Raw genomic sequence first — 14,298 nt, forward strand, 5'->3', positions numbered from 1 at the left:
CGTGGGGTGCACGGTGCCGTGGGGTGGCAGCCGTGGGTCGTGGGGTGCTGGGTGCCGGGGGGTGGCAGCCGTGGGTCGTGGGGTGCTGGGTGCTGTGGGTTGTGGGGTGCTGGGTGCCATGGGGTGGCAGCTGTGGGTCATGGGGGTGCTGTGGGGTGGCAGCTGTGGGTCATGGGGGTGCCGTGGGGTGGCAGCCACGGGTCGTGGGGCGCGCGCTGCCGGCGGCTCTGGCACAGCAGCCCCAACACCCGCAGCGCAGGGGAAACTGAGGCAGGGCCGGGGCTGTGCCAAGCGCGACGGAGGTGCCACCCGTGTCCCCGCTGGGATTTTCTCGGCGCCGTGGGATCGGCGGCACATTCCGGAGCCGGGCCGCGAGGCACAGCCCACGGCGCTTTCCCAGGCCCACGGCACGCCCTGGCACGCCGGGCGAGGAGCCGAGCGGCCGCCCGGGAGCAGCCTTATAAGGGCAAGCGGTTCCCCTTTTCCAGGCTTTTTCCAGCAGAAAGGAGAAGGTCACCGCCGCCTCCGGCCCAGCTGCCATCGCCGTCGCTCCCGGCCGCGGCTGGCACCGCCGGTGCCCGCGGGCACCAGCCGGGCGCTGGCTGCGCTCCCCGCGGCATCGCCGTGCCGCAGGTGGGCTGGCACCACCGGGGTCCCCGTGGCACCTGTGCGGTGACCCCACAACCGCGCCGGCCGCCCAGGTGGCACCGGAGCCCACGCCGGCTCCCGGCACACGGCGGCATCGACGCCCTACGGCTGCCAAAGCCTCTTAGCGCCTGGCGCCCGTGGCGGCCCGCGTGGCCCACAGCCGCCTAATCCCACCCAGGGGCACCGTGACCCCAGCCCCGTGGGACCCACGGCTCCTGCCCCATGGGACCCACACCTCTGGGCACCCCAGGACCCCCGGCTCCAGCCCCATGGGACCCACGGCTCTGGGCACCCCAGGACCCACAGCTCCTGCCCCATGGGATCCACGGCTCTGGGTACCCCAGGACCCCCGGCTCCCACCCCATGGCACCCCCGGTACTCGCCTCACCAGGACCCCCAGCTCCCACTCCACCCCGTCCCTCGGTACCGGGCACCCCTGGGTCCCATCCCACTGGGACCAACATCTCCCAACCCACCAGAACCAACAGGTCCCACCAGGTCTGACACCTCCTGCCCCACCAGGACCGACACGTCCCACCAGAACCAACATCTCCCATCCCTCCAGCACCAGAACCAGCATCCCCTGTCTCGCTGGGACCAACACCTCCTGCCTCACTGATCCCTCCTGTCCCACCAGAACCAACATCTCCCATCCCACTGGGACCAACATCTCCTGCCCCATTGGGACCAACACCTCCTGCCTCACTGATCCCTCCTATCCCACCAGAACTGACATCTCCTGCCCCACCAGGACCAACACGTCCCACCGGGACCAACATCTCCTGCGTCACTGATCCGTCCTGTCCCACCAGAACCAACCTGTCCTGCCCCACTGGGACCAACATCTCCTGCCCCATTGATCCCTCCTGCCCTACCAGAACCAACCTTTCCTGTCCCACCAGAACCAGCACCTCCTGCTCCACTGCGACCAACATCTCCTGCCCTGTTGGGACCACCGGGACCAACATCTCCTGCCCCATCAGAACCAACATCTCCTGCCCCACTGATCCCTCCTGCCCCACTAGAACTGACTTCTCCTGCTTCACCAGAACCAAAACCTCTCGATCCACTGGGACCAACCTCTCCTGCTCCACCAGAACCAGCATCTCCTGCCCCACCAGAACCAACCTCTCCTGCCCCACCAGAACCAACCTCTCCTGCCCCACCAGAACCAACCTCTCCTACCCCACCAGAACCAACCTCTCCTGCCCCACTGGGACCAACCTCTCCTACCCCACCAGAACCAACCTCTCCTGCCCCACCGGGACCAACCTCTCCTACCCCACCAGAACCAACATCTCCTACCCCACCAGAACCAACCTCTCCTGCCCCACCAGAACCAACCTCTCCTACCCCACCAGAAGCAAACTCTTCCATCCCACCGGGACCAACCTCTCCTGCCCCACTGATCCCTCCCGCCCCATCAGAACCGACACCTCCCGCCCCACCGGACCCAACGCAACCCACCGGCACCGACCTCTCCCGTCCCAACATCTCCTCCCCCCCGGGCTCGGTCCCGTCCCGTCGAACCAGCCCCGGGCTCCCCCGCCCCGGTGGGTGCCGGTCCCCCCGGTCCCCCCGGTCCCCCCGGTCCCCGGCTCTCACCGCCGCCGCCGCCCCGGCCCGATCGCGCCCGCAGGAAGCGGCGGGACAGCCCGGGGGTGGGGACCGGGGCCGCCCCGCCCCGCAGCGGGACAGAGCCGGGGCACGGCGGGGGGACAGCCGGCTCCGACCCGGTGCGCTCCCGGTGCGCTCCCGGTGCGCTCCCGGTATGGTTCTGGCACGGTCCTAGTACAGTCCCAGTGTGGTCCCAGTACAGTCCTGGTACGGTCCCAGTGTGGTCCTGGTACAGTTCTGCTATGGTCCCAGTATGTTCCTGGTACGATCCAGTCCTGGTACAGTCCCAGTACAGTCCTGGTTCAGTCCCAGTTTGGTCCTAGTACAATCCCAGTATGGTCCCAGTATGGTCCAGTCCTGGTACAGTTCTAGTATGGTACTGATACAGTCCTGGTATGGTCCCAGGATGGTCCTGGTATGGTCCAGTCCTGGTACAGTTCCAGTATGATCCCGGTAAAGTTCTGGTATGGTCCCAGTATGGTCCTGGTATGGTCCCAGTATGGTCCTGGTGCAGTTCTGGTATGGTCCCAGTACGGTCCAGTCCTGGTACAGTCCTGGTATGTTCCCAGTATGGTCCCGGTATGGTCCCAGTACAGTCCTGGTATGGTCCCAGTGTGGTCCTGGTACGGTCCAGTCCTGGTACCGTCCCAGTGCAGTCCCAGTTTGGACCCAGGCCCAGTCTGGTGTGACCCCACCATGGACCTGGTACAGTCCCAGTATGGTCCCAGTAGAGTCCCAGTTCAGTCCCTGCCCAAAGGGACATGGTCACCCGTGGGTCCCCTGCCATGCGCACCCCTAGATCTCTGCTCAAGGGGACGTGGTCACCCGTGGGTCCCCTGCCTCGGGCACCCCTAGATCTCTGCTCAAGGGGACATGGTCACCCGTGGGTCCCCTGCCTCGGGCACCCCTAGATCTCTGCTCAAGGGGACGTGGTCACCTTTGGGTCCCCTGCCTCGGGCACTCCTAGATCTCTGCTCAAGGGGACGTGGTCACCCGTGGGTCCCCTGCCTCGGGCACCCCTAGATCTCTGCTCAAGGGGACACGGTCACCCGTGGGTCCCCTGCCTCGGGCACCCCTAGATCTCTGCTCAAGGGGACATGGTCACCCGTGGGTCCCCTGCCTTGGGCACCCCTAGATCTCTGCTCAAGGGGACGTGGTCACCCTTGGGTCCCGTGCCTCGGGCACCCCTAGATCTCTGCTCAAGGGGACGTGGTCACCCTTGGGTCCCCTGCCTCGGGCACCCCTAGATCTCTGCCCTTGAGCCTGAGCTCAGTGCCACGCGTGCCCCCTCCCCACGGCCCCCACAGCAGCCTGGGGGGCTCCGAGCCCCCCAAGTGGAGCAGCTGGAGCTCCCAACCCCCGAGTGGCACCTGCGCCACCAGAATGGGGCCATTCTGCAGGCGAGCGCCTCGTGCCGCTGGCACCGGGCTCGGCCTCAAAGGCTGGATTGTTCGGGGCTGGCTGCCCCCGGTGCCCAGCCAGACCCGGGCACGGACGCGTCACGGGGGCCTGGGTGGCATCATCGGGGCGGTGGGGCTGCCGGGGTTGCTGCCACCCTCGCCGGTGCCCCGACACGTGCCGTGCTGGCGGCCTGGCACTGGCGGGGCTGCCGGCACCGGGGCCGAGCCATGGGGACCAGGCGGGTGCCGGCGTGGGTGACAGGTGGGTGCTGGGGGGCTGGCACGGTGGGCACTGGTCATCTTCTCTTCCCCATTCCCTCTCTTCAAATCCCTCTCCCCAGCCCCTCTCCCCATTCCCTCTCCACTCGCCCCCATTTCCCCATCCCCTCCACCCCTCTCCCCCCTTCCCCTCTCCTCATCTCGTCCTTCCCTCTCCTTCTCCCTTCTCCTCCCACCCCCTCCCCTCAACCCCTCTCCCCAAACCCCTTCTTCCAAGTCCCCGTGTTCCAACACCCTCTCCCCTTCCCTCTCCCCATCACTCCCTCCCCTCTATCCCTCCATCCCTTCTCCCCCACTCCTCCCCTCTCCCTTTCCCTCTCCCCTATTCCCCCATTCTCCTCTCCCCTTACCCAAGCCCCTCTGACCCATCCCTTCCTCTTCCCCCTCCTCTCTCCCCATCACTCCCTCTCCTCTCCACTTCTGCTCTTTCCTCTCCCTTTTCTCCTCTCCTCCCCTCTCCCTTCTCTCCTCTCTCTTTCCTTCTCTCCTCTCCCTTCTCTCCTCTCCCTTCTCCCCTTTTCCTTCTTTCCCTTCTCTCCTCTCCCGTCTCCCCTCCCTGGGTCCTGCTGGGTCCTGCCCTTGGGGCACAACAACCCTGAGCAGCTCCAGCCTAGGAGAAGGCTGGCTGGAAACTGCCTGGAGGAGAAGGACCTGGGGGGTTGGTTGAACAGGAGCCAGCAGGGGCCCAGGGGGCCAAGAAGGCCAAGGGCATCTGGGCTTGGATCAGACCCGGCGTGGCCAGCAGGGCCAGGGAGGTTCTTCTCCCTCTGGGCTCGGCCCTGGGGAGAGCGCTCCTCGAATCCTGGGGTCAGTGCTGGGCCCCTCCCCACAAGAAGGATGTTGAGGCTCTGGAGCGAGTGCAGAGAAGAGAACGGAGCTGGGGAAGGGGCTGGAGAAGAAGAGGAGCGGCTGAGAGAGCTGGGGGGGTTCAGCCTGGAGAAGAGGAGGCTGAGGGGAGACCTCCTTGCTCTCTGCAACTCCCTGAGAGGAGGTTGTGGAGAGGAGGGAGCTGGGCTCTTCTCCCAAGGGCCAGGGGACAGGACGAGAGGGAATGGCCTCAAGCTCCACCAGGGGAGGGTCAGGATGGACAGCAGGAAAAAATATTTCCTGGAAAGGGTGATTGGGCAGTGTCCGAGGCTGCCCAGGGAGGGGGTTGAGTCCCCTTCCCTGGAGGGGTTTAAGGGCCGGGTGGACGAGGTGCTGAGGGACATGGGTTAGTGATTGATGGGAATGGTTGGACTCGGTGATCCAGTGGGTCCTTTCCAACCTGGTGATTCTGTCACTCTATGACTCCCCCCTCCCCCTTTTCCCTCCCTCCCCTCCCGCCCCGCCCCTTCCCGCCATGCCCCGCGGCCCGTTCCCGTGATGCCCCGCGCGGCGGCGGCGGGAAGGCGCAGCTCCAAGATGGCGGCGGGGCTGGCGGAGCGCAGCTGCCTGGAGCTCGGCGACCCGGCTCGGGACCCGCCCCGACGCTTTCGGGACGTGGTTTTCACCCCGCCGGGAACGGCCCCGCTTCCCGCCGGCCGATACGGCGACGGAGCCGGCGGGTTCTGCTACCGCGAGAGCGCGCAGCTCGCCGCCGCCGCCAGGAACCGCTTCGTGCGGTGGTGAGAGCGGGCCCGGGCCTGGGGGAGCCGCGCTGTGAGGGGAGCTCGGAGCGGCCTCCAGCGCTGGGACGGGCTCCGGGGGGCTGGGGAGAGGCCCTCGGTCGTGGGGGGAGGTGGGGAGAGGCCCTCGGTCAGGGACAGGACGAGGGGAACGGTTTGGAGCTGGGAGAGGGGAGATGGAGATGAGGTCTGAGGGAGAAATGCGAGCCGCTGCTGTAGGGGAAAGACTGGAAAGGTGATGGGGGAGAGAATTTTAACTGGTGTTTGTAAACCTTAACCGTGTCAAGATGTGATACAGGTTGGGAGGGACGAGACAGCGGTGTGAGTGCTTCAATGTGCAGGCTTCAGGGAGGCTATGGAGAGGCTCTTGTTCAGAGAGTGCAGGGATAGGATGAGAGGAGTGGTTTTGAGCGGAGAGAGGGGAGTTTGAGGTGAGCTCTTAGACAGAAATGTTTTCTTGAGAGGGTGGGAAGAATGATTTCCAGAGCAGTGGTGGCTGCTCCATCCCTGGAGGTGTTCAAGGCCAGGATGGATGGGGCTTGGAGCCTCCCGATCCACTTGGAGGTGTCCCCTGGCTGTGGCAGAGGAACTGGATGGGCTTTAAAGTCCCTTCCAACCCAAACCATTCCATGATTCTACGATCTCCTCCCTCAGGACGACATCAGGAGACACCGTGGAGCTGGTAGAGGAATCTCTGGATGTCAACCTCCTGAACAACTGCGTCCGCCTCCGTATCCAGGGCTGCCCGTTCCTCCCGGGCGGCGTGCACGTGTGCGAAATACAGAGCCACTTGGTCATCCTGCTGATCACCGGGCAGACGGTGCATCGCCTGCTCCTGCCGCATCCCGCTCGCATGTATCGCAGCGTGAGTACCGAGCTGGCCCTCTCGCTGCCTCTCTCAGCCACCAGGTAGCTCTGTTCTGCGCATCAGGAACCCTCCGCAAAGCCCCAAGATCGCAAAGGTCTTTGCGTGCTTCTCAGCACAAAGTGCTGCTTCCCACCTGTACTCCCAGGGTCAGTTTTGGCCGCTGCAGAGTTAATCGTCATCATAGTATCCTGTGCTTTGAATTTGTGACCAAAACAGTGTTGATAACACGCTGGTAACTTCGCTTTTGCTGAGCAGCGTTTGTGCGGCCTCGAGGCCGCCCTGTGAAGAGATTTAGGGATGTGGTTTGGGATGGGTCACAACCAGGCAGATGACCCGAAGAAACCGAAGATGTTCCTTCCACGGATTCGTGCTCAGCAATAGGAGGAAAAAGAGGGTTTTGGGGGAGAATTAGCCATCTTTTCTGTGGGAGCTGACTCAGTGTTGCTCTATTCAACCTTTGCATGCCTTGTTTTGTTTTCCTCTCTCTTCCTCTGCTTGTCCTTTGCTTGTTAAGCACTTGATTTATGTTTTTTATCTCAACCCCTGAGTTTTCTGCCTTTTACCCTTCTTCTCCCATCCCAATTTGGGGTGGCTGCGTGCTGCTGGGATTCACACCAATCCTGTCGCTGCCCTTGTGCCGGTGTGCTGTGGGCTGGCTATAGAAACACCATCAATGAGTGCGAAGCTCAGCTTTTCCCGAGCTCTTTCCAGCTGAGATGGATTTTTTTCTCTCCCGAACAGAACGTGTACTGGTTTTGGCTGGGATGGAGTTGGTTTTCTCTGCTGGGAAAGGACCCAGAGGGAACATAACCCCAACTACTAAGGGGCTGCTCCCCGTTCCCTGCACTATGAGACCATGTTTAGGGGCAGAGCATTACAGGATTTGATGTCCCTTTCTTTTCTGCTCCTGAAGAGCAGTGGTCAGGGGTTAATAGTAAGGGAAGGGGAGTGGTGTTGATTAGATTTCTTACTGGGAGATCCTTTCTATCAGTAGCCGCGTCGCAGCTGCCATTCCACAGGCGTTTGGTTGGTTTTGTGTGCCTCATGCACTCAGGATTTGTACTCTCTGCTGTTTCCCTCCTCCAGGAGCTGATAACAGAGAGCCAAATGCAGTCAGTGTTTACAGATATCGGCAAAATCAACTTCAGAGACCCTTCCAATTACTGCGTGATTCCCAACGTGCCAGGCCTGGCGCCAAATTCCGTTGCCTCCGCGGCGTGGCTGAGCAGTGAGGGGGAGGCTCTCTTCGCTCTGCCCTCTGCTTCCGGAGGGATCTTCATCCTCAAGCTGCCTCCTCATGATATGCCTGGTAAGGAGGGGGAGCCAGCTGCCTCCTCGCATCCGCCTCTGCCCGGCATCCCCTCCCCTTGCTCTGAACTTTATTTGCATTTGAGTTTTTGGCACGTATCCTACAAATCGAATCCACACACTCAAAAGCTCTTCTACGCCCGGCCTGGGAAACCCCTGGCTGGGGGCAGTAAATATGTTCTTAATGAGTATTCAGTTTGGTTTTTTTTTAATATCCCTTTTATTTTAAAAGGGACGTTTTCAGTCGTGGAGTTGAAACAGAGCTCGGTGATGCAGCGGTTGCTGACCGGTTGGATGCCAACTGCCATCAGGTTCGTGTCTGGGGGTGGAGAAGTGGAGCTGATTTTCCCTCCCCTTGAGTTCGTAGCTGCAATCGAGTCAGCGTCTATAAATACTGCGCCAAAACGGTTAACTGGGTCACAGGACCTTTCGCCGTACGGAAGTTGGGACCGGAACACTGGATTAGTTCATCTTAATGGGGTCCTGCTGGTTCTGTGTGTCTGTGTCTGCAAATATGTTATAGCGAGTAATTGGCCTCCGAGGATTTGCGCAGGATGTGGCCCGCAGCCAACGCAGATTAGGGATTACAGCAGTTGTGTCTTCTTGCCCTTCTTCTGGGATGTCAGGCTTGTTCCTGACCGGCAAAGGTTACGTGTGGCTGACACGGACGCTCTGCAGGCCCAGCTCGGGGCTGGGTTGTAGTTGTTACGCTATCTCGGAGTGCACGGCCAAATTCTAGACCCTGTTACTTGAGAATCAAGTCCTGAATGACTTTGATGATTGTTCAGGGCTGGTTGGGTCCCTGCTTCCCTCTGGATTCTTCATCCACGTTCTGGAAGCACTTGGCTGGGGCTGGGGAAGCTGGGAATATGCTTCACTCTGCCAAAGCAGATGGAGAATGGGCTTTCCTGGTGTGATTGGATCCTTGGACGCTGACCCATAAAGTCCTTGGACGCTGCCCTCTCCTCCTGGTCCCCCACTGCTGATTTTATTTGGATTTAAACACAGCGCGATAGAACCTGTGCCTTGGATCTACGCGCCAGCTTAGATTTTCTTTCAAGCTGTTTATAAACTCTGTTTTCAGAGGTGACTGTGGCCCTTCGGACCTGCCCGTCAGCCTCTCCGTTCACTGCCTGGATCACGATGCCTTTCTCTTCGCGCTCTGCCAGGACCATAAACTTCGAATGTGGTCCTACAAGGTGAGCAAGTCCTGTGCTCAGGGAAGCAGCTTCTTCCATCGCCGCTGAGTGTAAGGATGAAGAAACACCCTGAGTGGATGGTGTAGACTTAATCTGTCGTTAAATTCTCACTGAGCTGACTCAGATTAAGGATTTGGGAAGCAGGCAGGAGTTTCAAGGGCCGAGCAGGTACACCAAATGGATTTTCTACTGTGTTAGCTGTAATAAAAGCATCTCTAATGTGGCTGCTTATCAATAAGAAGTTAAAATAAAAGCCTCTCCTTGCTGCGTGCTTCCAAACACCAGTGCCAAAGCTAATGGAGCAGCACAAGTGCCTTCACGGCTCATCTGCGCTGGAATGCGTGCGTTACAGGAGGGAGGGGAAGCTTTAGCGTACGTGCCTGAGCTTTGAAAGCCCGTGTGCTGTGTCCAGTTCTGGAGTGCATAGCACGGAAAGGACACGGGTCTGTTAGAGCGGGTCCAGAGGAGGCCACAGAGATGATCCGAGGGCTGGAGAACCTCCTGTACGAGGAGAGACTGAGAGAGCTGGGGTTGTTCAGCCTGGAGAGGAAAAGGCTGCGGGGAGACTTTAGAGCAGCTTCCAGGACTGAAAGGGGCTCCAGGAAAGCTGGGGAGGGGCTCTGGATCATGGAGTGCAGGGAGAGGACGAGGGGGAATGGTTTTGAGATGAAAGAGGGGAGATGGAGATGAGATCTGGGGGAGAAATGTTTTTCTGTGAGGGTGGGGAGGCCCTGGCTTAGGTTGCCCAGAGCAGGGGTGGCTGCCCCATCGCTGGAGGGGTTCAAGGCCAGGTTGGATGGGGCTTGGAGCCCCTGATCCAGTGGGAGGTGTCCCTGCCCCTGGCAGGAGGTGGAACTGGATGGGCTTTGAGGTTCCTTCCAACCCAACCCATTCAATAATCCTCTGTGCTTGGTGGGAGAGGGCACAGTGGAGATGAGGAAACCCAAGCAGCAGCTCAGGTATGTGTTCCGGTGCTTTCCTCGCATCCTGTAGCAGAAGATCTTGAGCAGACTTTGTCCAGAACGGGAAGGATGAAGAAGGAGGGTTGTTTCTTAGTCCCAGTTTTTTTCTGCGCTGCTTTCCTGATCCCCTTTGATTTTGTGCAGGATCAAATGTGCCTGATGGTTGCTGATCTGCTGGAGTTCATGCCGGTGAGCAGGGACCTGCGGCTCGCCGCTGGGACCGGGCACCGGCTGCGCTTGGCCTTCTCCCCGTCCCTGGGCCTTTACCTCGGCGTCTACATCCACGCACCCAAGCAGGGGCAGGTATGAAGTGACAGGGCTTCCTCGCCATGAGCGCATCCTTCTTGGGCTTGCAGAAAATAGGTCATTCCTCCTTGGATTCGGGTCTCTAAGGCAAGAAATAGGGAAAAGTTTCACGTCTGTCTCTCTGGGGACAGCAGCGCTTTCCAAATAGACGTTTTTAGTCTCAAAACACCGCAAGATGCACATGCCTGGGAGTAGAACTCCCTGTGTGACTGAGCTGAGCCGTGAGCACTGGTTCTCTTGTTCGCCTCCTGTCCTGCTAGGATCCCGAAAGTACATATGTGCCGTGGGAAAAGGAGAGGTCTGAAAGGGGCTAAAAGCTTGGAAATACTGATGAGGTATTTATGTTGGGCCCCTGGGAGCACGTGGAAGCATCGCTCTCCGATGCCAAATGCTGCCTTCTGTAGAACTTCGGCTTCGTGCAGTGAATAGTAAACTTAGCAGGACAGAGCGATCCCATCTGTCTGACAGCTTACCCTTTCTGCTCTCCAGGGGATTCACATACGGAGTAGAAGCGTGTGTTGTGTCTTCTGCTGTCCCACTAGTGCTCTGGTGACACACCGGGCTTGGTTTGCAGCGTGTGGCCTGAGGCTTCGAGGCTTTCCCACCTTCATCTCCGTACTTGCCTGCGTTGTGGTGTCACCACTGGTGCCCAGAAGCGGTGGTGGTCACATTTTCTGGTTTAGTCTTTTCAAAAGCGACTAGAAGTCCTTCAGGCTGAGGCAGAGACGAGCGTCCTTGCTGGAAGGGGTGAAGTCAGTGATGTTGGTAGTGGCATAGAGGGAACGGAGCTGGGGAAGGGGCTGGAGAACAGGGTTATGAGAGGCGGCTGAGGGACCTAGAGTCGTTTAGTACGGAGAAGAGAAGGCTGAGGGGAGACCTCATAACTCTTCGCAGCCCCTGCAAAGGACGTTGTGGTGAGGTAGGTGTTGGTCTCTTCTCCCAAGTGACAATGCGAGGAGATGGCCTCAGGTTGTGCCGGGGGAGGATTTGACTGGAATTTAGGAGAGATGTCTTTACTGTAGTGTGGTGAAACACTAGCAGAGGCTGCCCAGGGCAGTGGTGGAGTCTCCATCCTGGGAGGAGTTTAAAAGACGGGTAGCTGTGGCATTTTGAGACACGATTTAGCCAGCCTGGTGGGGTTGGGCTGATGGTTGGACTGGATGATCTTGGAGGGCTTTTCCAACCTCTTTGTTTCTGTGATCGGGCACGGGGTGGGAGTGGAGAGATGAGCTTCCCCACGATGTGCTGGTTACCGACTTAGCCGTCCTCTAGCAAATGACTTACAAGATGTGTTTGTAGTTCTGTGTCTTCCAGCTGGTGAGCACCGAGAGCAACCGCTACAGCCTTGACCACATATCCTCGCTGTTCTCCTCGCAGGTGAGCGTTGGGGCCCAGAGACAGGAGGGAGGGAGAGGTCAGAGCTGGGGACTTGAGGATTTGAGAGTGGCCCTGAGGAGAAGGGCTTGGGGTGCTGGTAGGGGAAAAGCTCTACGTGAGCAGACAATGTGCACTCCCAGCCCAGAAACCAACTGAGTCCTGGGCTGCATCCAGAGCCGTGGGAGCAGCAGGGAGGGAGGGGATCCTGCCCCTCTGATCTGTTCTGTGAGACCCACCTGGAGCCCTGAGTCCAGTTCTGGATCCTCAGCACAGGGAGGACACGGAGCTGCTGGAGCGAGAGCAGAGGAGGCCACGGAGATGATCTGAGGGCTGGAGAACCTCCCGTGCGAGGCCAAGCTGAGAGAGTTGGGATTCAGCCTGGAGAAGAGAAGGCTGTGGGGAGACCTTGGAGCAGCTTTCAGGAGTGAAAGGGGCTCCAGGAAAGCTGGGGAGGGGCTCTGGATCAGGGAGGGCAGGAATAGGATGAGGGGGAATGGCTTTAAACTGGAAAGGATTTAGATGAGCCATTAGGCAGAAATTCTTGGCACTGAGAGTGCGGAGGCCCTGGCCCAGGTTGCCCAGAGCAGGGGTGGCTGCCCCATCCCTGGAGGGGTTCCAGGCCAAGTTAGGACTGGAGGGGCTTTGAGGGGCCATTCCAAACCATTCTGCAATTCTATGATTTAACTCTGCCTAAAGAGTCCCTTCCAAAATGTGGTTAAATTATATGAGGGAATGTTTTTACTACACACATCTCTCTGCTGTGCTTGGGTTTCTGATTAGAAGGTAAACATTGCTACTCTCTCTTTCTCTAGGAGACTCTCATTGACTTTGCCTTAACCTCAGCTGAAATCTGGGCGCTCTGGCACAACGAAGAGAACCAAACCATTGTGAAATACATCAACTTTGAGCAGTGAGTTTCTGCGCTGAATCGCTGGCATCGACCGCCTTGCGGGGGTAACTGCGGGAGCAGCTCCGCATGCTGCTCGTTAAAGGCTCCGATTGAGCTCCTTGGGTGTTTTTCTCTTCCTGCTTTGCTGAGTTGCAGCAGTGCCTGGTTCTTCCTATTGCAGCATCACGTGCACAGTTGTCTTCCTACAGTGCAGAATACGTGGGTTTAGGTTGGTTTTTTTAATTTGGTTCTGCTTTATAATAAAGCTCAGCTGCAGGAATGTGAAAAATGTGAAAAGCTGGGCGGCAGGCGTGCTTCAAGTGGAGTCTGCTGCAAGTGTGGCCAAGGGTGCTTCACCAGCAGCTCCTTCAAGCCATAATCGACTGGTGTCTTCCAAGAAAGACGTTTTGAGGAGATCAGCTCTGCCTTTATAAAGCTGAGGGGGCAGGCAGATGCATGACTAGACCAGGGGGTTAAATTCTGGGTAGAAGATGCTGTGAGCATGCAGGTTTAGGCAGAAGAACGGTGGTCAGGCTGAGAAAGCGTAGCATGGTGAGCGTGTGTGATGGAGACCATCGATATAAATAAAGGAATCCAACCTGATTGTAAGCTCAGCACTGGGAATGCTGCTGTTGAGCTTTCCTCTTGCTTTTCAGCAGTCAAATCTCCATTCCCAGATCCAAGGGACTGTGGTCACTTTAAAATCTGCCATCGCTGATGGAAAGGATGGATTTGGCTCAGGTGGCTGCTCCCGCACATGCTGTGTTGGAGCTTTGCGATGCGAAGCTGATCCTGCGTTTGTTTTCCTTCCAGAAATGTGGCGGGGCAGTGGAACCAGGTCTTTGTGCAGCCACTGCCGGAGGAGGAGGTGATAGTTCGACACGACCAGGACCCCAGGGTGAGCCGACTCTAATAGCAACGAGAAGTAAGGAAGCTTCTCTGCCTAGGAGGAGAACGTTAAGACAGTTTGAGTGTACAAATGATACTGATACAGCCTTAAAATTACTCCAAATTAAAGGGGACGAGCCTTCGCCTCTGTCACCACCGCATTAAAGCGCCAGGCTTGGCTATGAAACCAGAAGTTGAGGGATAAGGAGAATTTCAAGTCAGGCAAAGAAGAGCCTTAAGACAAGACGTGAATAAATGAGATCTGGAGTGCGTGGGAAGCAGCGTTCGATCACTGGGATCGAAGGGGGAGGTTGGAGCAGAGTGTAGGCGTGAACTGAGGCTGGCAAGAAATACAGCTCCAGGGGATGAGTTCGAGGGTGGGAGGAAGAACCAGAAGCAGTGTCTTGAACGCTGTCCTCCTGACACACGTTGTTTCCTTAAACTGAGGGCTTGTCCTCTTGGCAGGAAACCTACCTGGAGTATATCTTCACGCCCGGGCGGTTCACAAACGCAGCGATCCAGAAGGCTTTACAGGTTGGTGAGAGGGCATTTGGTGTGCGCTCTGTTCAGCTTCCTCCTGGCCTTTTAGATGTGGGGCAACCCGATTCCTCAGAGCTCTTGGCTGGCATCACTTTGCATTTAATAGTTTGTAGACCTTTAGTCACTGAAGCAAGCGAGCGGCTGCTGTGCTGTGTTTCAGCTGGCATGTGCTGACGGCGGGAGGCAGCGTGTGGTTCCCAGAAGGTGTTTTCCCTTCTTCCTTGCCTGCTGCTTTAGCCAGGTGAACAGAGACTCTCAGCCTGTTGCAGAGCTGTTTCTCAGAAGGTATCTGCTCCGTTCTGGCTCCTCCAGGACTGTTAAGGGCAAAGCAAGGTGACATGCGGAGGCTTTTCAGGAAAAACGGAAAAGCCAAACCTCAGCTGCTCTAACTGGTTTGATTCTTTGTGCTG

General features: G+C 58.5%; 2 protein-coding genes across 2 annotated transcripts in view; one reads left to right on the plus strand and one right to left on the minus strand.

The window, feature by feature from the left end:
• Nucleotides 1-2,270, minus strand: part of PLEKHG3 (pleckstrin homology and RhoGEF domain containing G3) — a 14,387-nt gene extending 12,117 nt beyond the window's left edge. The window contains exon 1 of the mRNA XM_069857217.1: nucleotides 2,254-2,270. The gene's annotated coding sequence lies outside the window, so the exon portion shown is untranslated. The remainder of the gene's footprint in view (nucleotides 1-2,253) is intronic.
• A 3,032-nt stretch (nucleotides 2,271-5,302) lies between these two features.
• NUP160 (nucleoporin 160) overlaps nucleotides 5,303-14,298 on the plus strand; it is a 28,962-nt gene continuing 19,966 nt past the window's right edge. Inside the window, exons 1-10 of the mRNA XM_069857211.1 lie at nucleotides 5,303-5,551; nucleotides 6,206-6,416; nucleotides 7,506-7,728; nucleotides 7,960-8,038; nucleotides 8,812-8,926; nucleotides 10,033-10,191; nucleotides 11,494-11,571; nucleotides 12,384-12,481; nucleotides 13,274-13,358; nucleotides 13,814-13,882. Coding sequence (XP_069713312.1) covers nucleotides 5,310-5,551; nucleotides 6,206-6,416; nucleotides 7,506-7,728; nucleotides 7,960-8,038; nucleotides 8,812-8,926; nucleotides 10,033-10,191; nucleotides 11,494-11,571; nucleotides 12,384-12,481; nucleotides 13,274-13,358; nucleotides 13,814-13,882 — 1,359 coding nt within the window. The 5' untranslated portion in view covers nucleotides 5,303-5,309. The remainder of the gene's footprint in view (nucleotides 5,552-6,205; nucleotides 6,417-7,505; nucleotides 7,729-7,959; nucleotides 8,039-8,811; nucleotides 8,927-10,032; nucleotides 10,192-11,493; nucleotides 11,572-12,383; nucleotides 12,482-13,273; nucleotides 13,359-13,813; nucleotides 13,883-14,298) is intronic.

The sequence above is a fragment of the Phaenicophaeus curvirostris genome, chromosome 5, assembly GCF_032191515.1.
Source record: "Phaenicophaeus curvirostris isolate KB17595 chromosome 5, BPBGC_Pcur_1.0, whole genome shotgun sequence".
NCBI lineage: Eukaryota > Metazoa > Chordata > Aves > Cuculiformes > Cuculidae > Phaenicophaeus > Phaenicophaeus curvirostris.